Raw genomic sequence first — 22071 nt, 5'->3', positions numbered from 1 at the left:
AAATGTCAGGGTACACAGGCTGAAAGCATTCTGGCTGCCGGAGCAGAGAGGGGTGTGCTTCTACAGCCAGAGGGTAGAGCGGGGGTGGGGGCTGGGGGGATAAAGAGACTGGTTGAATTTTCCTAACTGGCTGCTGACCATGCCTTACTTATGTGAGAAACAGATAAACAGCCTATTGTAAGGTAAAACCAATGTGAAGATCTGATGGTGCGGGTTCTGCTGGGGGTGAGGCTGGGGGACCCGAGGTTGGACCTCGCAAGGAAGACCTGTCAGGTAACATCTGGGTGGGCGCTCCATTTTTCCAGCTCATCCTAAACTGGTTCTTGGGATGAGCAGAGAAGCCAAAGGCCCTCTGAGGGGTCCCCCTTCCACAGAATATGGCCAATTCCTGGAGTCTGGTCCAGGCAGGGAGAGTAAGCAGGGTCAGAAAGAACGCTGATCATTTGTGCTGTGGGGGTTCTGGGTGAGGTGGCCTGACTCCAGGCCCCAAGTTCCATGCCCTTGGTGTTTTTTCTTTGTTCTAGAAGTTATGTCAGACAACAGCAATGGAAGCCAGGACCCCGGGCTGAACTCTGACCTTGAACTATACTCACTGCTCTGTGTACGGGCAGCCTGGGCTATCTCAGTTCTCACCATACCCAGTGTGGATGACTTGTTGACTGGCTTCCCCGAAATACCACAGGCCCTGGAAGGCGGGGCTGTCCTTGTCACAGCCCAGTTGAATCACTGCCCACAGCCCACCTACGTGCCGTCTCCAACCTACACCCTTAGATACAGAAGGCTGCATGTGCTCATTAGCACCCACAGGTATGCCCCTAAGTCGGGTAGGGTCCCAGGGAAGGCCCATCTGGTCTGGGCCCAGGGGCAAACTGATGTGGCAAGGTCCCCAGAAGATTCAGAAGCCTTTGGGAAAGAACACAGGGTAAGAGAGTGGCAGTGGGCACATCGAGGCTGCTGGCCTAGGTGCTGGGCCCTCAGGGGGCTGGGGGAGGATAGGGTGACAGCTCAGCCAAGGGACCTAGGCAGGTTCCTCAACTACAAGTAAACGCAGACCCCAGGCCCTGTCCCACATGACACCGCCTAACCTGGGCACTTGAGCAGGGGAGGGCTTCAGTGATGTCTGAAGTTCCGGAAGCAGTAGGGATGCCCCCACAGCGATGACCAGACACAGGATAAGTGAGAGACTACTCCTGAGCACCCCAAAAGGATCTGCAGGGAGACTTTGCAAAGTTGGCTAAAACTGACTGCAAGCTTACGGCATGTCAGGGGCTGTTCTAAGGTCTCACGTGTATTCACTCATTTAGTTATTATTTTTTGTATTCACTCATTTAACAGAGGCTTCCGATGCCCTGGACCACAAGAGCTACGGGCATGGGATCCAGTACTGCCACCTACCTGCCAGATGCCCTCCCACGGGCTGGACAGGCCCAGGGAGCCTGAGGGAACACACCCGTGAACACAGCATACGCTCTGCTATATCCCTACCCAGACCCTCTGACCCTGGGCCAAGAAGCGTCCCCTCCAACACCACGCACACCTACGCACACACGCCGGTATGCATGTCTCTGCGTTCCCATTCAGAAGCCACGTGGAGCATCCTTGGGCTCTGTCGTGCTGGGAAATAACCCCAGGAGGCCTCCCCTCCCAAGCTGGGAAGATCACCAACCCTAGCACATGGAGCTCTGGGTTCCATTCTGACCACCTCCAGCTGACCGTGGAAATACAACCCAGGGGGTCTTATTCCCCTAACACTGGGAGAGCATGGAGAGGAGCCTGGGGTCGGTGCTCTCTGCCTCTTTACACACCAACCTCTCGATGCCATTGTGTCCAAGCATTTGGGGGCTAAAAGAGGCCAAGCAAAGCCTGCAAGAGTGAGAGGAGGGAGTAGAGCCTGAGGTTCACCCTCCGTCACAGCCCCTGAATTTTCATGTTGCTCCATGTCCCTGAACAACACGACAGTCCTTCACACTTCAGCATGAATTAGCCTGTTACATGGCTTTCTTCAAGGAGAGGTTCAGCCCTGGGCATCCAGAGTGAGACAGTCATGAAGGATGTGAAGAAAAAGAGGGATGTCTGGAAAAACCTACCTTCTCTGAAAACTGGTGCTTTCAACTCACCTTGCCCACCCATTACTCTGAAGGAGCATCAGTTCTAAAACGTACTACAGACATTAGAGCAGACGGGCACACTTCACATTTAGCCATTTTTAATGCTCAAAAGCTCTGTACAAAAAAAAAAATCACAAATGAATCCTCACAACACCCCTGTGAGGTAGGTAGGCAAGTATTATTCTCCCATTTTACAAACGGGGAAACTGAGGCAAAGAGGCGCAGCAACCGGCCAGTGGTCCCAGCACCGCTGAAAGTCAGGGCCACCCGTGAGAACACAGAGGATCCCTCCCAGTTCAGCCTAATCTCTGACCCCTCATCTAGACCTTGTCTGCAAAGAAATGAAAACTCTCTAATAGATGCAAAAATAAAAACAAAAACAAATGGGAAAAGGTAGTGAACAAACATACAGTAGTTTTGCAGAAGACTTCAGCCAAGAAGGCCAAATGTTTTCCAATAGTAGGTAGATGTGAACAACTCTGGCCTCTTCTCCCATGACCAGAGACACGTCCACCCACCTGTTTTTCTGCAGAAGTGCACGCACCCACCCAGGGAGGGCTTCCGGGCCGCCACGAGCCAGGCCAGGAGGGCGGCCTCTGCACCGGCCACAGCCCCCCCAGGGCTTTGGCGGACAGTGGGCCCCAGAGGAAGAAGCGCAAGACTCAAGGCCCAGCAGCCTTCCCACCGTGGGGACAGAGCTGCTCCCAAGGCTTCCCGCTCACCATGCCTCGGCCCCTCTGCTCCCTCTGGAGTGAAGCTCAGGGGTCCTCAGCAGGAATGGCCTGGAACTTCCCTTGGCCTGGAGACTCACATACTCCACTGTTCACTCGGGGTCACCCAGCAGTCCTCGGGGCTCCTGCTGCAGCAGCGGGGGACCTGGGGCCCAGCGGGGCTCCAGGGCAGGGAAGACGTGCACAGGGACCTGCCTCTGGGGGCTTGGGCTCTCTCTGCACCTCCCGCCCTGGCTCCCAGGGAAGTGGAGCAGGCCTCTTCCACGGGGCTGCATCCACCTAGAAGGGCCCTCCCCCTGAGAGGGACTCCTCCCTTCTAGCTCCTTGGGGACCTCCATGGTCCCGCCGGCCCCAGGGGAGGGACAGGGGGAAGGGAACGAGAGGCAGAGCCTCTGCCAGACCCAGCAGGACAGTAGTTGTGCTTCTTGGAATCTCCAGGTTGGAGACAGGGCACGAGAGGCAAGAAAACTGGTACAGCTGCCAGTGAGGTGACAAATCCACCACAGCCTGTCCACTCACTGGGGAGCCAGGGGCCCCTGAGGCAGCAAGTGGGGAGAGGCCGAGCGGGGAGGGCAGCAAGAGAACACAAGATGGGGAAAGCAGCTCTGCACCCGAGGCTGTGAGGACCTCACTGAGTCGGGAGAGGAGGGCGTGCATGGACATGGCGAGAGCTTTGGCTGGCACTGAGCTCCTTGGAAACCGTCTGCAGCCTGCAAGGCACACACGAGGCCTTCCCAGAGGTCCACGCGGCTGCTGTTTACAAGTATAACTGTGCGCTACTTGTCCTATAAAAAGCTGGTTTTAATAAAGGGTTCCCACCCCACCCCAGGCTCTCTGGGAAGCTGAGGAATGGGCTCCTCGGGACCGCTCCCCCTGAAGAGCACCTGGTGTGCCCCCAGCCTGCACGGGGCCCTGTAAGAGGGGGCGGCAGGGCCTGGGGCAGCACGTCCTACAGGAAGTCTCCGGCAGTCGAGGGCTCGGGGCTGCGGCTCTGCTCCTGCCACCTGCAGCGCAGTCTGGAGAAGGGCTGGGCCTGCACGCTCTCCAGCTCCGGGAAGCCCAGCTGATTGAGGATCTCGTAGACACCGGCCTTTGATGCCACCTGGGGGAAGGCAGCAGAGATGGGCGCGGTACTCTCGGAGGAAGGTCACCCTGCCCCCTGCCACGTCACCACACCCTCCTCCCCTCATCAGGCTGCAGAACACACAGGTGAGCCTGGGGCCCCGCACGGCCTTCCACCAGCTCTGCGACCTGAGCAAGTTTGCCTTTTGGTGACCAGGAGCTTCAGCTTCTTTATAACGGGGACAACAGTGTCTATGCCCCAGGACGATGATGGAGGGCTCCAGAAGCCCAGAAAGCACCCAGTAGACAGTAAGGAAGAAGAAGAGTGGTACAGGAGGCCAAGTACCCCTGTGCCCATGAAGCCCGGGTATTCCCACTGAGATGCTCAGGGTCGCAGGCCCGGCTGCTCTGGGCATTACAGCCAGGACCCCACAGAGGGCTAGCGAAGGCGGCATGGGCGTGGGAGCCAGCAAGAGCCCTGTGGCTGGCAGTTGCAGTTGGGGACCAGGCAGGCAGGCTGGGGCTCCCTGGACATTCTCCATCAGCCCTGTTGCCCGGTGGCCCCAGGCCTGGCACTAGATGCAACCCATTCAACAATCAGTCCCCTTCTCTCTCCAGCATCCTAGAAGATGGGGAGGATGTGCTCCACTCAGATCAGAGGTCCCAAGGCAACCCTCACCCCCACCCTCCATTCATCTCCGGGAGGGAGGGACTGAGAGCCCCTGAGGCTGGAGCCCATGCTCCTGGCTGACAAAGCTCTCTCCTTCCTTGACATCCCCCAACATGCACCACCCAGGCTCAGCTGGGGAGGGTATCGCACTCCTGCCCAGCCTCTGGTTCCCCCAATTTCCACTCTCCAAACAGAACCCAAGCATAAGTGTCCTAAGCTCCCAATACCCAGGGGTCCAAAGAGGAAGCTGAGCCCAGGCCTGCCCAAGAGGATGGCCCTGATGTGGCTTTGGTGGGATCCAGCCCCTAACAGGCCTCCTGACTCTACACTCATCTGCCCAGGGACAACCCTCAAGGCTGGTCCTCAGTATAAACCACCACCCACTGCAGTGGCCCCCCGCCCCGCCTCTGTTCCCTGGCAGCTCTGACCCCACCCACACACTGCCTAGGCCCAGTGCCCCTCCTTACCCACTCTGGCTGGGGTCACCAGTCCCACCCTCCCACCCACCTGCCCCACAGGAGCTAACTCCGGCCTTGAGTGCAGATTAGAACTATCAGGACAGGCTGGCAAGGCCAGGAGACGCCAGCATCCTGGTGGAGGGGCAATTATAGGCCGCTCTGCCAAGGGGGGAAGGAGGCCTGTCTCCTGACCTGGAGGTGCCAAGGCAGCAGCTCTGCCCCTGTAACCACCAGCTGAGCCAGAGAAGAACTAGAAGAACCAGGAGGCAACGTGGGGTGGGGATGGAACAAAAGGCCACATCTCAGGCCACACGTGGTGGGCTCGGAGCTGAGTGCCTAGCTCTGCTGCTGACCGAGGACAAGTACCTCACTGGTCTGTGCTCAGTCTCCTCCACATGAGGCAGACCTGCTCACACGGGGCCTGGCAGACGGCCCCCCACGTATCTCATGGAATCCCCATCACGTCACTCGGAGGTGGCGCTGACAGAGTCAAGAGGATCTCCCCCCTAGCGCTGAGGGTCAGCTGATCCAAGGTCACAGCTGGAAGGCAGCAGGGGCCAGGCCACCATGCCACCTTGCGCCTCGCAGGGCACAGTGAGGGGTGAACACAGCGATCACAGGAAGCACCCAGAGAACGTCAGTCCCGGGGTGGGGGTGCCCAGAGCAGGACCCAGCCTGACGCCCTGCCCTGTGCTGCTCCCCACAACCCCCCTCTCCCTTTGTCCACTCATCCCACTTTGCTCAGCCACCGGCCAGGTGCAGACGCCGGGCTGGACACCCACAGCTGAACGAGACAAGACCTCGTCGGGGAGCCTCCTGTGGAGAGAAACGATCGCCCCGGCCACCGGGAGCCTGCGCCTCTCACCTCCCGCATCCACGAGCTGAAGGGCCTCTGCCAGGAGTCCGTCTTCTCCAGGTGGAGGTAAGCGTTGAAGAGCACCAGGTACACGTAACGCTCCAGGTACTGCAGACTCCGCAGCTGCAGCCTCCTGGCCTCCTGCTCCGATTTGGCCGCTCTCGCCTGCAGGACGGCATGGGGTGGGAGTCGGGGGGGGTCCTCCCCACCCAACACGCAAGGACACACCACACACGCTCTACACACCGACACACTCACACCCCCACCGCCCTCAGCACGAGGCCGGGACAGGAGGCAGGGATTGGGACAGCACAGTCAAGGGCATCGCCCTGGCTCAGGTTACAGGGGAGCCCAGCGGATGGCAAGGCGAAGCCATCGGGGCTCCGACTGTGGGCACAGCACGGCCTCCCCACCACCCCCGCGGCCTGGGCTCCCAGGCTTCCAGCTGCTCACAGGCAGGGCGGTGTGTCTCTGCCAGGAAGGGGACCCCCATCTTGGCCTCTGACCCCGACTGGTCCTTCACTGACTTCATTGCCCTTTTCTCAAATGGCTCAAGGGCAGGGGCAGGAGGGGGTGAATGAATACAGCCCTCCGGCCCTGGCCCTCTTCCCCCAAGGCTGGAATAGATCCTAGAAAGGTCACCAGGGCAGGGGATCAATAAGAGATACAGTGGCTGAGGAAGAAAGAGAGGGGGGTGTGTTGGGGTGAGGAGGGAGGCATCGATCTTTTTAACAAGCCATCTTGGGCACCTTCTAGGAGACTGGTGCCAGGTGACACACTAGAGAGATAAAGGACTGCCACATGATTAAAGACAGGCTTCCCAGAGAGGGTGGGATTTGGCGGGGCAGTGTGGGCCCGGGGTTTGGGGGCAGAGAGCAAGCAGCCCATGGGCCAGTGCAGACATGAGGACGGTGCCCAGCAGGCGGGGACCTGGAAGGGGCTGGCCTGGCCAGAACGAGGCTGGGAAGAGACAAGAAAGGGGCCTGGGCTGGCAGCCAGCTAAGGAAGCCCACCCTCTGCCCTAGCCCGGCTTCCCACCCCGGCACACAGATGCCAGGCCCCAGCCCAAACCAATCAGAGGGGAGCCCGTGAGACACGGGATGCTCCTGGGGAGACTGTGTGCAGCCTGGGGTGACTCTGTGCAGCCAGAGTGCAGCAGCATGGCATTAGCTTCCAAGAACCATTGAAGGTTTAGGGGTAGGAGTGACCAGTTAATAGAAGGCTCACAGGAAGCTAATACTCAAGAGGAAAGGGATTTAGATGGGGTCCTCTTGGGGCTTTCTCAGTGTGGACATCACAGGCACCCCAAGACGCACAGAGTCAGCTTCCCCGCTGCACGGGTGTCCCTGCACCATGCCCGAGATGCTCCTCTGACCCAACACAGACGTGCAGCTCACCCAGACGGGGAGCCCAGGAAAAGGAACGCCACACTTCACCTCACACTCGCCCCTTCTCACCGCACACCCTCCAGGCCTCCATCCGGGCCCCCAGCAGCTCTCTGTACTCCAGGAAGAAGACGGAGCACAGGGGCTGCTCCCTCGGGCACCCGGAACATCCTCAGGAGGGCTAACAGCCAGCCCTGGGCCTCCCAGAACCAGGAAGGACCCCACTCTTGCCCCCACCCCAAGCTAGGCAGCAGCTGAAAGCCTGCCTGGATGGGCACACCTCAGCCCAGTGCATGTCCTCTGGGCCACTGCCCCCGACATGACACGACCCACAGCCGCAAGAGCCAGGAGCCGTACTGGGACTGTCTGCAGGGCCCGTGGTCCCCCCTCTGTCTTCTGCCTCAGGTAAGAGCCTTCCTGGGGTTTGAGTAAGTGCATGGGAACCTGCACAGCCGGTCTACCCACACCATCCAGAAGGGGCTCTGGGGCACTGGGGATGGGGCGGGGGTGGAAGATGGGCAGCGATGGGGCCCAGTCGGAGGGCTCCCTGACTGGGCTCTGGGCCTGGTTCTGCCATTTAAACTCTCAGCTCCCGTGTTCCCGGAGGTAGGACTGCTCAGGTGCAGAAGGTACGAGGAAGCACCTGTAAACCACGAAGAGTCACAGCAAGCCACGGAACAGCAGGGAGAGCTACAACACAAGGACAAAGAGGGCACAGGCCCCATGTCCATGGGATGTTTCTTGAGCGCTAATTGAAAGTAGTTTAAAATGGCTCTTTCCTGGCCAAACTGTGGGGGAGATTCCCTCCTTCTTTCAAGAAAAATGTTCAATAAGCTCCAGGGATGGAGACTGTTCAATAAGCGGGCAGTGGAAGAGAAGGGGGTGGAAGGGCCTCGTGCAGGGCAGCACTGGCCTCCTTAGGGATAGCGGAGCGGTGGTGTACTGGCCATACTTTGTCTCTCAGTAAAACCTTTTGTTTTTATCCATTGCCTAATTTCTAAACAAAAAAAATTTTTTTTGAGCACCTGGTTGGTTGATCCTTAAGACAAGAGGCACCTGGCCATGCTCCAGTCATCTCCTGCAGCAGCCATGGGGCCATTGCCACCCTCATCTCTGCCAGAAGCCCTCACTGGCCCCTTTGTCTGTAGGATCAGGGCCTCGCTTGCCTTCCATACCCTGTCCGGGCCCCGGTCTCCCCCTGATTGCCTCCTCCTCTGTGCCCCCTCTCCTGTCAGTCTACCTTGGATACACCCACTCTTGGCCCCTTCCTCCCCTCCTCAGATCACCTTTCTGCCCCCTCCCTCTTCCCACCCCACCTCAAATACCACCGCCTCTTTGATGCCCATCCTGGTCTGGTTACCCCCCCGTCTCAATCCCCTGGCCTGGCTACTCTGGGTGCTCTGCAGTTGTCCTCTGCGCCACCCCCCTCCCCCAGCCCATGAGGGTCGCAGCAGGTGAGGGCTCTGGGGCTGGCCCAAGAGCACAACCACCTCAGCCTTGTCCTCTCCAAGCTCCAGCTCTCATGGGGACAGGGGCCTGCTCCTCCCAGAGACACCAGAGAGGACTGGGTCTGAGGAATATTCAGGGCAGAGAGGCTGGGTGATTCCTTCAGAGCCCTACCGGCAAGGTAGGATAGAATTATCTCTAAATTCGGACCCCGAGTAAAGGTGACACCTGACACCCCCTAGAACGTTCCATGGACACATCCTGCACGATCATAGTCTGTGATTTGAGATGATGGCCCATCTTCCTATTAAGGCCCTGGTTTCCTTAAAATCACCCCATGTGGGCACTGTCTGGGGAGGAGGCTAGGCCAACCTCCTCCTGTTGATAAAAATAGTGGAGCTGTTTTTAAATGGCCTGGCAGGCTAGGCTGTCATTAGCTGTGGTGGAGCTGGACAAGCCTTGCTCATCCATTGGGACTGGGCCCTAAAATAGAAGGGGCCTAGGAAAGGTGACCAGGGTGCTGGGCATTTCAGCTTGAGAAGCCTGCGGTCAGCCGGTGTCAACGTGGGCCGAGCATCGCCGGCGGTGGCTCTCCGGAAGCGCTGCTCTTTCTTGGCCACACGGAAGAGACCCACTGAGGCAGGGCTGATGCACCTCCCCAGGTGTGTCCAGGGCCTAGCGCATGCCACGTGCCAGAGTGAGCATGTCACATCCAGGACTGACTGTTAGATCCCAACATGCTCTCCTGGCAACCCTATGCAGAAGAGGGACACCCAGTTTGCAGATGAGGCTAGACAAGGTTAAGTTACTGCCCGGTGTCAGAGTCCCCAGGTGAGACACAAATTCCAAGTGCCCAGCTTGCTGACCACCCTGAGCCCCTTCGCCGCGGTCAAGCTCAACCACACCCTGCCTCACTCTTGCCTCTATACCCTTCCCCCCAGCCCTCCTCCTGCCTGGAAAGCCCTTCCCCTCCACCAGGTCGGGCTCTGCTCCACTTGTCCCTCCAGACCCAGGCCAAGCCCCGGCTTTCCTGAAGCCTGCTCTGAGTGCTCCAGCCTCTTCTCGGCCTCTTCTGCTCAAGAAGGAGTGATCAGTCTTGAAAATAAGCCTGGGGTCAGGCCCAGATTATAAGGAGGTTTACATCTTCCCTCCTCCCCACCACCCCAATGTCAGCGCCAGGGCGCAGACTAGGTATGCGGCAGGCACCCGGCTGGTGGATGAGCACGGACCCCCCAGGCTGGGAGGATCTCATGCTTCTCATGCTTCCAATGCCATCTGGAATCTAGATTCCAGATGGGACACTGGGGACCCCACATGGTACCTCTACCCCTGGGGAATCCAGACTATGATGTGCTACTGCCTGCCTAAGGGCTCCCGGTAGGTATCAATCCAGCTCCTCAAACTCACAAAACACGTCCCAGGAGAACCTCCTGAACTCTCCCCAAACCTGCCCAACCCCATGTCTGCCCATTTGAATGTCCCTCCTTCCCATTGCTCAGGCCAAAATCCGGCCCTCCTCCCTGACTTTGCCCTTCATCAGCCCCACAGCCAACCAGTCAGGGCATCTCGTCAACCACTTCAAACATTCCCAGAGGCCGCTCACCTCTTACCACCTCAGGCCAAGCCACCTCACCTCAGTGACAGCCCCTGGCTGGCCTCCCAGGCCACCCTCATCCCCAATTCGTGCAGCCTATTCTCAACAGAGCCCCAGAGGGAGCCTGCTAGAACCTGGCTCCTCTGCTCAACCCGCTGCACAGGCCCCCACTGGCACTCAGAGTAGAAGCCACGTCTGTGAAATCATCCGGGCAATCCCAGACCGGGCCCCATCCCGCCTGCCTGACCCCTGACCTATGTAGCCTCTGACCTCCTCTCCTGCCTCTCCCTGCCCCTCAAACATACTGGGAAGCCCGCCCACCCCCATCTTAGGGCCTTTGCACATGCTGTATCCCTCTATCTGGATGTGAGCATGGCTCCCCCATTCGCCTCCTCAGGTCCGTGTTCAAATGCTACCTTTTCACCAAGCCCCTTCCTGACCCAGACCATTTGTAAAACTGCAATCTCGCTATCCCCACAGATGTATCTCGATGTGACACGACATGACTTTGACTTCTGTATTGTTCCTTGTGTGTCTCCCTCACTGCAGTGAGGGATCCATGGGGGCAGGAACTTCCCTGTTCCGCTCATGAGGCATCTCCAGAACTAGCACAGTGCCTGGCACTTAGGAGGGACACGGTAAATATTAGCCAAATACTTCTGTCTCCCATTTCTGTTAAACCCTGCATCACAGACTGCCTGGGGTTACTCAGATCAACCCTCTGCTTTCCAGAAGGGGAGACTGAAGTCAAAGAGGTGAGCCAACCCACCAGGGTCCCATGGAGAGCTGGACGCAGCACAGGCTGTGCGGAAAGAGAACCCAAGGAGAGAAACAAGAAGAGCAGGTGAGGCCAGGCTCAGGGCATGAGTCCGTCCAAGCCAGACGACACCCCCATTACTGGAGCCTGCCTGCTGCCCTCTCCCTGACCCGCTCAGTAGGAAGGAGCAGGGCCCGGCGGTCTCTGCCATCCAGCTGGGGAGGCAGCTGACAGCCCTCGGAGATGGCCAGTCTCTAGGGGTGAGGGGCCAATCTCTAGGGCCAGTCTCTGGAGCACCGACCTCAGCATCCTTCCCAAAGTGCAGTGCCACCCCCTCCTTGTCAGACCCAACCAATCAGTACCAGCTGCTTCCAGGGGCTTCCTACAAGTCCCCGCAAACCCTGTCCTGGGTCCTGTCCTGGGGCCTCCAGCACAAGGAAGCTTTCTGTACCTCATCCCCAGAGGAGAGAAAATGGCCCTTGGCCCATAGAAAAGTAACCGGTTTTCCAAAGAACACATCTCATTCAGTACTTTCAAAGCACGAAGGGACTAAGGCTGGCACCACGGGCTTCTCTGTGTCCCATTCATCCAACAAACGTTGTTTACCCGTAGGCCAGGCTCTGGGATTCAGTGCCAAGACATGGGCCTCAGGAGCCCACTGCCCTGCACATAACCCGGTGAGCCAGCCAGGTGTCCCAGCGCCCCAGCCCACCGCACCGACACCCACTCCCACCTCACCTGGTGCCCAGGCTGTGCTCACCACCACCCTTCAAGCCAGGTGGAGAGCATCAGTGACCCCAGGTGCTAGATGGGCAAGAAGAGGCCCACGCAGGCCAAAGCAATTCGCCCAGGGTTGTGGGGGGAGTCAGTTACTAGCAGAGCCAAGGCTAGAACGCGGGGTTTCCACCCCAGAACCTGGGTATTTTTGGTTGCTGGACAAGAGCGCCCTCTCCTGGCAGACCAACAACGTGGCTGAAGAACAAAAAGGCCTAAGGAAGGTAGGAGTCAGTTTTCCTGTTTCATCACATGGTGACTTATTCAACCTTCTGTCCATTCATCCACTCACCAGACAGACGTCTGTAGAGCCCTACTTGTGCCAGGCAGGACCTGGGAGTCAGGGTCCCAGAGAGGAGCCCTTGCACAGCAGAAGAGAGACGAGCAGCAGACAGAGGCACCCCCGGTGACAACCACAACCCTAACAAGGTCAGCAGTGAGCACACAGGCAGGGTCTCGCTGATGGGCGGTGTGCCGCGGCAGAGATCTATACCCCTCCCCAACCACTGAGACTCCCAAGCCTGATGCTGCACACTTAGAAACAAGCCTGGCCCACTGCAGGTGCTCAGTGGATGTCTGCTGTGGAATAAACCAGAAGGTCCCCCTGGGGTGTGGAAATTGTTTCAGCTCAGCCACACAAAGGGAAGGAGAGGAAAGCAAGACGTCTCAGCCACTGACAACATGTGCTCTACACACAGATGCGTGCACACACACATATGCATGCACAAGCATGCATACAACATACGCACACACATGCGTGCACACAACGTGCACATGCATGCACACATATGCATGGACGTGCATGAGCACAACACAGGCACACAACATACACACATGTGTGCATATATGCATGCACACAACACACACACACACACACACACACACACACACTGTTCTGACAGCCACTCGTCCACCCACTAGCTCTATTTTGGGCTGGGTGTGAAAGAGCCTCGGGAAGCAACCCTTTCCTCCCATCATATTTTATGTGACAGCTCACAGAGCCCCAGGGCTGCTCTAATTGCATGACGCAGGCCCTGGAGACACATTACCTACTGGAATGAGGTCTCCAGGGAATGACTTTGGCCCAGCCAGAGCTGTGGAGAGACTGACAGGGACCCCGCCTGGGGCTCAGAGCCAGCGCTGTCTCACTCTATATTTTTCTTAAAATAATAACCTTAGCCTTTGGGGGCACCGAGCTGAATCTCTGACCTTTGGCAACTCTGCACCAAGCCAGACCGGCGTGAGCAGTAGAGGCCCCCTGGCTTCCTCACTGGCCCCTTCCTTTTTCCACCACAACAAAACTGGCCCCCTGGGTCGTGGCCATCAGAGAGAAAAGGAACATGGGCCGAGGAGCTGGGAGGGAAGTTCTGGTCCTGCCTCAAGCTGGTCATGATGTCATTGGGCCTCTGCGTCTTCCTCAGTAAAATGGTCTGGTAAAGCCCACCAACATCTCCTTACCAGCCACTCTGAGGACCAGAGGAGACTAAAACTCTAAAAGCACTGCTCAAAGTTCAAGATTGTCTAGGAAAAAATCTCCATTTGAGACCAAAGGACATTTCATTTCTCTCGGTGTGGCTACGTTTATCTCAGTTTTGCTTCAAACACTTTCTGAAGGGACAGACGGGAGACCCATCAGACTGTTTTAAACACAGAACGCTAAGGATGAGCGTCACCAGCCAAGGCTAAGGGAAAGGCTCCTGGCATTAATGACTCTAGCAGGCCTTCCTCCAGGAGCTCTGACCTTGGTTTGTGTCACAAATATTTTCCCCCTCCAGGCCCAGCAGGAAACAACTAATCCACCAGATGGTGTCACCACTGTGGGCTGGTGGCCATCCCAGATTCTCCTCAGCCTGGGGCCCAACCTTGTCACCTCTATCACAACCTCACCGAGTGGCTTAGTTCAAAGAGCTTTCTCTTTCTTTTTCCCTTTTGAGGTGGTTTTTTTAAATGCTCTGAGCATGCTGGCGCCCTCGCACATGCAGGGTTGATCAGGTCCTGGCCCAGTCTCACTGACGCTCCAGAGAGTGGAGGACACAACCCTGGGCTGCAGCTCACAGAGGCCAGGCAGCCTGGGACGGGCCCAGGCAGACAGAGGAGCCAAGACTGTCCTACCAGGGAAGGCCTGTCTCCGTGGAAGACGTGTGTGCACGTTGGGTCCCATCTCCCCATCTCTACCTATGACTTGAGTCTGGGATGTGCTCTTGACCTCTGGCCTCCTCAGGCTGGGAAGACAAGAGGCACAGATCGTGGCTTCTAGTTCTCATTTTCTCCCACAGCAGCAAGGGCTCGAGGTGGGAGGGCAGTGAAACTGCCTCCTCTATCCGGGGAAGCACAGAGGGCCTGATCTGGGTATCACACTCTGGAGTCCCGCTCTCCTTCTGCCCTCCACCAGCTGTGGGCTGTTGGGCAAACCCAGCGCCTCCCCTTCCTCAAATGCAAAAATGATGTCACAACCTGCCCTTCACCGGGGGCAGGTACGGAGTAAGGATGGAGCCAGACCAGGGATGTGAAAATGCAGTCAGCCTGCTGGGGGCATCTCCCATGCTGGTTCTGAGTTAGGGCTGGGTGTGGGGGCTGGGTCCCCTGGCCTCCAGCACTGGCTGCCAGCAAGTCCCAGCTTCCCCTCGGGAGCCCCTATGTCCTCCTTCCCCCAGCCCACCCTGGTCACCCAGACCCGCCTCACAGACCCCAAGTCCATCCAAGTCTGGAGGAGACGTGGGGCTCACCACATCAAACACGCTCCCCCTGGGCTTTAGAGAAGCACCTCCCACACCTCCTTTGAACATGAGCAAGTCAAATGAAAAACCAAGCCCTGCGCCTGCCTTCCTTCCTCCATCACACCTCGGGGAAGTACCTTTCTGGAATTAATGGAGAGGGAATGAGAGCGCCAACATATCACCATTTATGCAAACCCTCAATGAAATAAAGGATCCAGGGGAGGGACGCCAGCAGCTGCGAGATTGCAGGGCCTTCTGTACCCCTGTGGCAGCACACAGCATCACCGTGTCTATACCAGCCAAATACCAAGCTGGATCTGATCAAGCCTCTGGCTCTACCCATTGACAGGAAACACAGGAGCTGTGGCACAGCGCAGTTAAACCCAGGGATGTGGGATGCCACAATGGATGAGTGCCTGGCTTTGGCTCGGGTCGTGATCCTGGCATCCCGGGATCGAGTCCCACGTCGGGCTCCCTGCATGGAGTCTGCTTCTCCCTCTGCCTGTGTCTCTGTCTCTCTCTGTGCCTCTCATGAATAAATAAATAAATAAATACAATCTTTAAAAAAAACTCAGGGGTGCAATTAGCCGGTCCAGACTATAGGATGCCTAGTGAGCAACCCGATCACCTCAGGGGCTATGCGTCAGGAGAAGACCTGTTCTAGACTCCACAGGCCACACCAGCCAAATGTGATCTGTGGCTCTTGTTTGGATCCTGATCCAACTGCAAAGACTTTGTGAGACCACTGAGAAAATCTAAACACTGCCCAGGTATTGAGTGGTAAGAAATAACTTCTAGGTTTTAGGGACAATAATGGCTGATAATGCTCTTTTTTTAAAAAGGTTTCCTCCACCTTAAGGTATGTACTGAAATACTGACAGAGGAAGGAACTGAGGCCTGGAACTTGCTTCAAAATGATCCGGAGGTTGGGGCTGGGGGCTGGATAGGCTTTAGATGAACTAAGTCTAGCTCTGATTGGTCATTCCAGAAGCTGGGAGGCAGGCACACAAAGGTTCGTGAAATTATTCTCCCAAGTTTGAAGGCTTCTGTTCGAAATTTTCCAAAATAATTTAAAAGAAAAGTAAGATCTGACCTTTCAACGTTGTCAATAATCCTAATTCCACGCATCAGCCTACAGAAATTGTCTGCACCAGAGACAGAGCAACACGCAGTATGATGCTCACCACGCATCACCTGGCCAGAGAATGACAGTGAGCCATTGGGCCGCCTCTGTAGGAACAGCACGTGGCCACGGGCACTTCTGCTCGGCAGACGCCATGACCGGTAAATAGGATGATGGAAGGCTCTTTGGCAAACAGGATAAAGTGTCCCTGAGCTGAAACTATGGTCTGATGTTGTCTTTATAACAACCAACAAGCTCAAAACAGCCCCCAACCTCACCATGCAAGCCCACAGGCACAGAGGCTCCTGCACTCCGAGCCCTCCTTTCTCTTCCACAACAGGGAAGGGACCTCAAATGCTCCCACTCTTCTCTGCCAGGGACCCTGAAATCATTTTATTGCTGGAAGAAGCACACACGTCGAGTTCCAAGAACTGTTTGCTTAACTGCTAATTATTAAAGTTTAAGTTCCCCGCTGGACCTGGCAGGGGCCAGGGAAGGGAAATTCAGTATTTGGGGAGCCTGGGGGGTTGCGGGCCAGGAATCTGAGGTACCACATACTGACGAGGGTTTCAGAATCCCATGGCTGTGGACTCCCAGGAGGAAAACTTCAGATGGGCAGAATGTGGACAGGACCTAGAATGTTCCCAAGCAAACAGAGCCGATGTGGGTGATAAATCCCTGCCCGGCCTGCTCTGGGCAGACAGCTACAGGCTCCATTGGGCACCGAGTGGAGACTTCCAGCCCTCTGGTTAGAGGGCAGGGGTTTAAATAAATAGTCAGGTACCAAGGGCGAGAAACAGCTGACAATTTCAAGAGAAGTCAGTTCACTGGAGGGAAAGCAGGTGCCTTTCTGGAGCCTCAGGAAATGAGGCCCACAACCCACCAGACGACAGGGATCAAGACCCTCAGGTAAAGGGTGACATGGTCAGGGAAGAGGTTTGGGGCTGGGAGTGAGGATCGTTGCCTCTCATCCCTGCTCTGAGAGCAACCCACATGGGACTTAAGACAACCAGCTCTCTGGCTCCTCTGTAAACAGAGGGGACAAATGCCCAGTAAGCCCTTGAGCACCAAAATCTGAGGGTCTCTACGGAGAACATCACAGAACACCCTGGCCCTACAGTGACCCTCAGAGCTCTCCCATTAGTTTAACATGTGTCATAGGCCAGCCCCATGCTTCCTGTCCCTCATGTCCTTCCCACACACAGCCCTGCCCGGGAGCAGTACTGGTCTAGCCTAGCAGGTGGGGACATGGGCAGTCAGAGAGGATGAAGGCTGCTGTCCGAACCCAGGCTCCTCCAACTCCCACATCCGCATTCCTTCTGCTTGTCAGCCCACAACAATCCAACCATTCCCAGAGTCCACACACCCACACCAAGCAGGCCAGTAGTTGGGATTAGAAACATTAACCTACTCAAGGACTCTACCCTGAGATAATGTCCATTCTACTTTTCTGGTACTAAGATATCCTTTCTTTTATTTATTATTTATTCATGAGAGACACAGAGAGAAAAGCAAAGACACAGGCAGAGGGAGAAGCAGGCTCCCTCTGGGGAGCCCGATGTGGAACTTGATCCCAGGACCCCAGGATCACACCCTGAGCCAAAGGCAGACGCTCAACCGCTGAGCCACCCAGGTGTCCTAGTAGTGAGGTGTTTGAATGTTTGCTTCTTTCTTTCCTTCTTTCCTTCCTTTCTCTAAAATGGACACACTGAACAAGGTTATACACTAGCAATGCTAGGAAGGTCCTTCCCCTTTTTAAAAACTGGCCTGTGACATCCCAACTACTGGGCTTAAGGTTGCTTTTACCTCTTTCTTTGTTTTCTATCAGCAGTTCCAAGACTTCTAAGATTAGTGTCCTTAGAAGAAAAGATACCAGAGGGCCCCTTCCTTCCTTCTCTCCCTCTCCACTATCTGTCCACATACAGGCACTGAGGAAAGGCCCTGAGAGGACACAGTGAGAAGGTGGCCATATGCAAGCAGGATGACAGCACTCACTAGAAACCAAGCCAGTCAGAACATTTGCCTTGGACTTTCCAGCCCCCACTATATGAGAAAATAAATTTCTGCTGTTTAAGCTATGCGGTGGCGGTATTTTGTTGTGGTAGCCCGAGCTGACTATTGCACTTAATGATGACCTCTCTCCTCTCGAGGTTTTGGTTTCATCTGCAAAAAAGTGAGCCAGTCACATTCTGTGAGGCCAGCAAGACCCTAACACCAAACCAAAGATATCAAAGAAAAAAGAGAACTACAGACCAGGGCAAGGTCTCCTAAGAATCCGATGTAAAAATCCTCCAACAAACTGAATCTAGCAATGTAAAAAATACACACCATGACCAAGTAGGATTTATCCCACTTGGATAAATGCAAGGTTGGTTTAACACCCAAAATTCAGGGACGCCTGGGTGGCTCAAGTGGTTGAGTGTCTGCCTTTGGCTCAGGATGTGATCCCAGGGTTCTGGGATCGAGTCCCACATCAGGCTCCCTACATGGACCCTGCTTCTCCCTCTGCCTGTGTCTCTGCCTCTCTGTCTCTGTCTCTCTTGAATAAACTAATAAAATCTTTAAAAAAATAAAACACCCAAAATTCAATGAAAGTAATACACCATATCAATAGAATAACGGACAAAAACCATATGATCATCTCAACAGACATGAAGAGGCATTTGGCAATATTCAGCATATCCTCACAGAAAAAAAAAATTCAATAAACTAAAAATGGAAAGGAACTTTCTCAAGCTGACAAAGAACATCTAGCCACAGTTAATATCATACTTAATGTGAAAGGCTGAAGGCTTTGCCTCTAAGATCAGGAACAAGTCAAGGATATCTGTGCTAGCTACTTTTACTTAACATTCCACTAGAGGATCTAGCTAGGGTGATTAAGCAAGAAAATTAAATAAAAGGCATCCAAATTAGAGAGGAAACAGCAAAACTATCTCTATTTGCATATGACATGATCTTGTAAATAGGAAATTCTAAGAAAATCACTAAAGAAAGTATTAAAACTAATGAATTAATATCACAAGGTTGCAAGATAGAAAATCAATATGTAAATATCAATTGTATCTCTCTATGGTAACAATGAACAAACTAAAAAATTAAATTGAGAAATCAACTCTATTTACAACAGCACAAAAGCAGTAAGCTGCTTACGAATAAATTTAACATAAGAAATATAAAACTTACACTCTGGCAACTTTCAAATATCTTGTAAAAAAGTAAAGAAGAGGGGATCCCTGGGTGGCTCAGTGGTTTAGTGCCTGCCTTTGGCCCAGGGCGTGATCCTGGAGTCCCGGGATCGAGTCCTGCATCAAGCTCCCGGCATGGAGCCTGCTTCTCCCTCTGCCTGTGTCTCTGCTTCTCTCTCTCTCTCTCTCTTTCTCTCTCTCTCTCATTCTGTCTCTCATGAATAAATAAATAAAATCTAAAAAAAAAAAAAAGTAAAGAAGACCTACAGAAATGTCAAGACATCTCATGTTCATGGATCAAAAGAGTAACTATTGTAAAAAAAAAAAAAAAAAAAGAGTAACTATTGTTAAGATGGCAACACTCCCTAAATTGATCTGCATAGTCAATGTAATACCTATCAACTCTCAGCTGGGTTTTTTTTTCTTTCAGAAATTAGCAAGCTAATCCTAAATTTCATATGGAAACACAAGGGACCCAGGATAGCCAAAATAAATTCTGAAAAAGAAATAGTTGGGAGAACTCATTTCCTAATTTCAAAATTCACTACAATATCACAGTAATTAAGACAGTATTCTTCTGGCCTAGAATAGACAAATAGATCAATGGAACAGGATTGAGATCTCAGAAACAAACCCTCACATTTACAGTCAATGGATTTTTTTAGAGGTGTCAAAACAACTCCATGAGGAAAGAACAGTCTTCTCAACACATGTGCTGGGACAACTGGATATCTACATGCAAGAGAATGAAGTCGGATCTCTACCTCACACCATATATAAAAATTAACTCAAGATGAATCAAAAACTAAATGCAAGAGTTACACTATAAAACTCTTAGAAGAAAACTACTTACTTTTTAGAGGTAAATTCTCAGGACCTTAGATGAGGCACGACATCAAAACCAGAAAGTGATATAGCCATGTAACAGGTCATAAAAAGGAGTGAAATAATAATCCCTGCTAGAACACAGATGTAACTTGAAAACATCACACTGAGGTAAAAGAAGCTGATCACAAGGACCATATATTGTATGATTCCATTTTTATGAAATGTCCAGAATAGGCAATTCCATAGAGGCAGAAAGTAGATGCACGGTTGCCTAGGGCTGGGGGAGGGGGAAACGGGGTGATGAAAATGTTCTGTATCTGGCTGTGGTGACGGCCACACAGCTCTGTGAATGTACTAAAAACCACTGACTTGCATACCTTAAATAACTGGATTGTAAGGTATGTGAATTCTATTTGCATAAAGCTGTTATTAAGAAGACAGCAAGAGGGTGAGACAGGACTGCACAGATCCCCCAGTAGGGCCCCCCACCAGGAGCACCCGTGTCATCTAAGAGCTCACCCAACATCCAGACCTATGGAATCAGAAACTCAGACCTGGAGCCCAGCAACGGGGCCCTCCAGGTGACCTTGAAATTCACCACAGCTGGGGACTCCTGCTTAGACTAGATGGTTCTCAACTTTGACACTGCATTGCAATCACCTAGGGAACTTTTAAAAAAAGACCCACACCTTAGCCCCCAAGTAACCTACTAAGTCAAAGTCTTTAGGGATAGAACTCAGGCATGGTTATGTTTCAAAGCTCCTGTGTGAAACTAGGGTGCCACCCGGGTTAAAAAGGCAGAGAGAGTGAAGGCCTTCTGCTCTTCAGCCTCTTTGAGAGTTTGGCCCAGGCCCAGCTCACTAAGGCCACCTGGTGGCCATACTGAGGAATGACTGTATTTTGCTTTTGCTCCACCCCCACCCCACCTGCCACCCCCACCACGAAGGAGAGCTGGACCCACAGGGTTCAGGGATCCCTCTCCTCCCACCCCTGAGGTCAGCAACATCCTGGCCTCTGGAATGGGGGCGGGTGAACTTTTCCCAGAAGGTCATATCACGGGGCCAGGAGGGCTGTGTATGACAGTGCTCTGCTGACAACTAACAGAAAGGCACATTTTTTTTCCTACACAGGATGAAATTCTCGATTTTTACATAAAACTTGTACTTTTATGGAAACCTTTTAATGTTTATAACTGAATGAGTTATCCAAACACAATTTTTAACTGAAGAGGTCAATCTGGGGGCCAGCGCCAGCCCCCAGGCAGCATAGACATACGTGTAGGTCCTGAGTGGTAGGCATGGATCAATCATCAGCCATTAAAACACTGAACGGCCATTAAACAGCCACCTGCCAAGACCTTGGAGTGGCCAAGGCCAATATGACTCCTGCCAGGGACCCTCAGCACCCCCACGACCCAGAAACTGAAGGGTTAACACAGGGCAGCACTGGAGTCTAGGACAGGGTGTTCATTCTGACTGGCCACATGGCTGGCCAGTCCCAGGGCTGCCACAGCTGTCAAACACTCTGAACATCACTGTCACCAGAGCATGCAGCTCGTCAAGCACTCCCAAATCAAGCCAGGATGAGTTGGGGATGGGCGTGTTTCCATTTCACAGATCACTTCCAGAAGGTGCAGAAGTAACAGAACCGATGAGTGACCCCTGGCCACCTCACATCCAGTCAGCCACAAGCTAGCTGTGCACTAGGGGAGGGGCACCTGGGTCGGGGCAAGGCTCACCTGGCGGTAGGTGCAGATGATGATTTCACGCAGGTGGTAGTGCATGGGCGTCATGGTCTCACTGACTGTGTCCAGGGCTGCATCTACCTCCTTCTTCACACGGTGCCCATCGGGCAGTAGCTGCACCACCTTCATCACCACCTGGGGCCCAAGGAGCACAGAGAAAAGTGGGGGGTAGGTTGGACCCCCAATCCCAGCAACAGGCTCACCCCACACTAAAGGCCACCTCAAGGCCCATTTCAACAAGTGGTGCTGGGAAAACTGGATCTTCACATACAAATTTAACTCAAACCAGATCAAAGACCTAAACACAGAGCTAAAACCATAGAACTTACAGAAGAAAATAGAGGGAAACCTTATGACATTGCATTTGGCAACGACTTCTTGGATATGACATCAGAAAGGTAACAAGAGAAAGGACACCATCCACAGTGTAAAAAGGCAACCAACAGAAGGAATGGAATTATTTGCAAATCACATTATCTAGTAAGGCATCAATTTCCAGAATATATTTAAAAATTTCCATAACTCAACAACAAAAAACTGAATCAAAACTGGGCAAAGAACTTGAACAGAAAACATAATAATAATATTTTAAAATTTTGGGATCCCTGGGTGGCTCAGCAGTTTAGTGCC

General features: G+C 54.0%; 1 protein-coding gene across 6 annotated transcripts in view; it reads right to left on the bottom strand.

Annotated features, from left to right (window-relative positions):
* Window positions 1-2189: 2189 nt before the first annotated feature.
* The window catches only part of PALD1 (phosphatase domain containing paladin 1), an 83393-nt gene continuing 63511 nt past the window's right edge, over window positions 2190-22071 (bottom strand). For all 6 annotated transcript variants that reach the window (XM_072756228.1, XM_072756229.1, XM_026003974.2 and 3 more), the window contains exons 18-20: window positions 21436-21576; window positions 5895-6050; window positions 2190-3941 (exon numbers count right to left, since the gene is read on the bottom strand). In XM_072756228.1, the coding sequence (XP_072612329.1) occupies window positions 3789-3941; window positions 5895-6050; window positions 21436-21576 (450 nt within the window). In that variant the 3' untranslated portion in view covers window positions 2190-3788. The remainder of the gene's footprint in view (window positions 3942-5894; window positions 6051-21435; window positions 21577-22071) is intronic.

This window comes from Vulpes vulpes, chromosome 4, assembly GCF_048418805.1.
Source record: "Vulpes vulpes isolate BD-2025 chromosome 4, VulVul3, whole genome shotgun sequence".
NCBI classification, from domain to species: Eukaryota; Metazoa; Chordata; class Mammalia; order Carnivora; family Canidae; genus Vulpes; species Vulpes vulpes.
The sequence above is the reverse complement of the archived record's forward strand: the minus strand, read 5'-3'. Positions and strand labels throughout refer to the sequence as shown.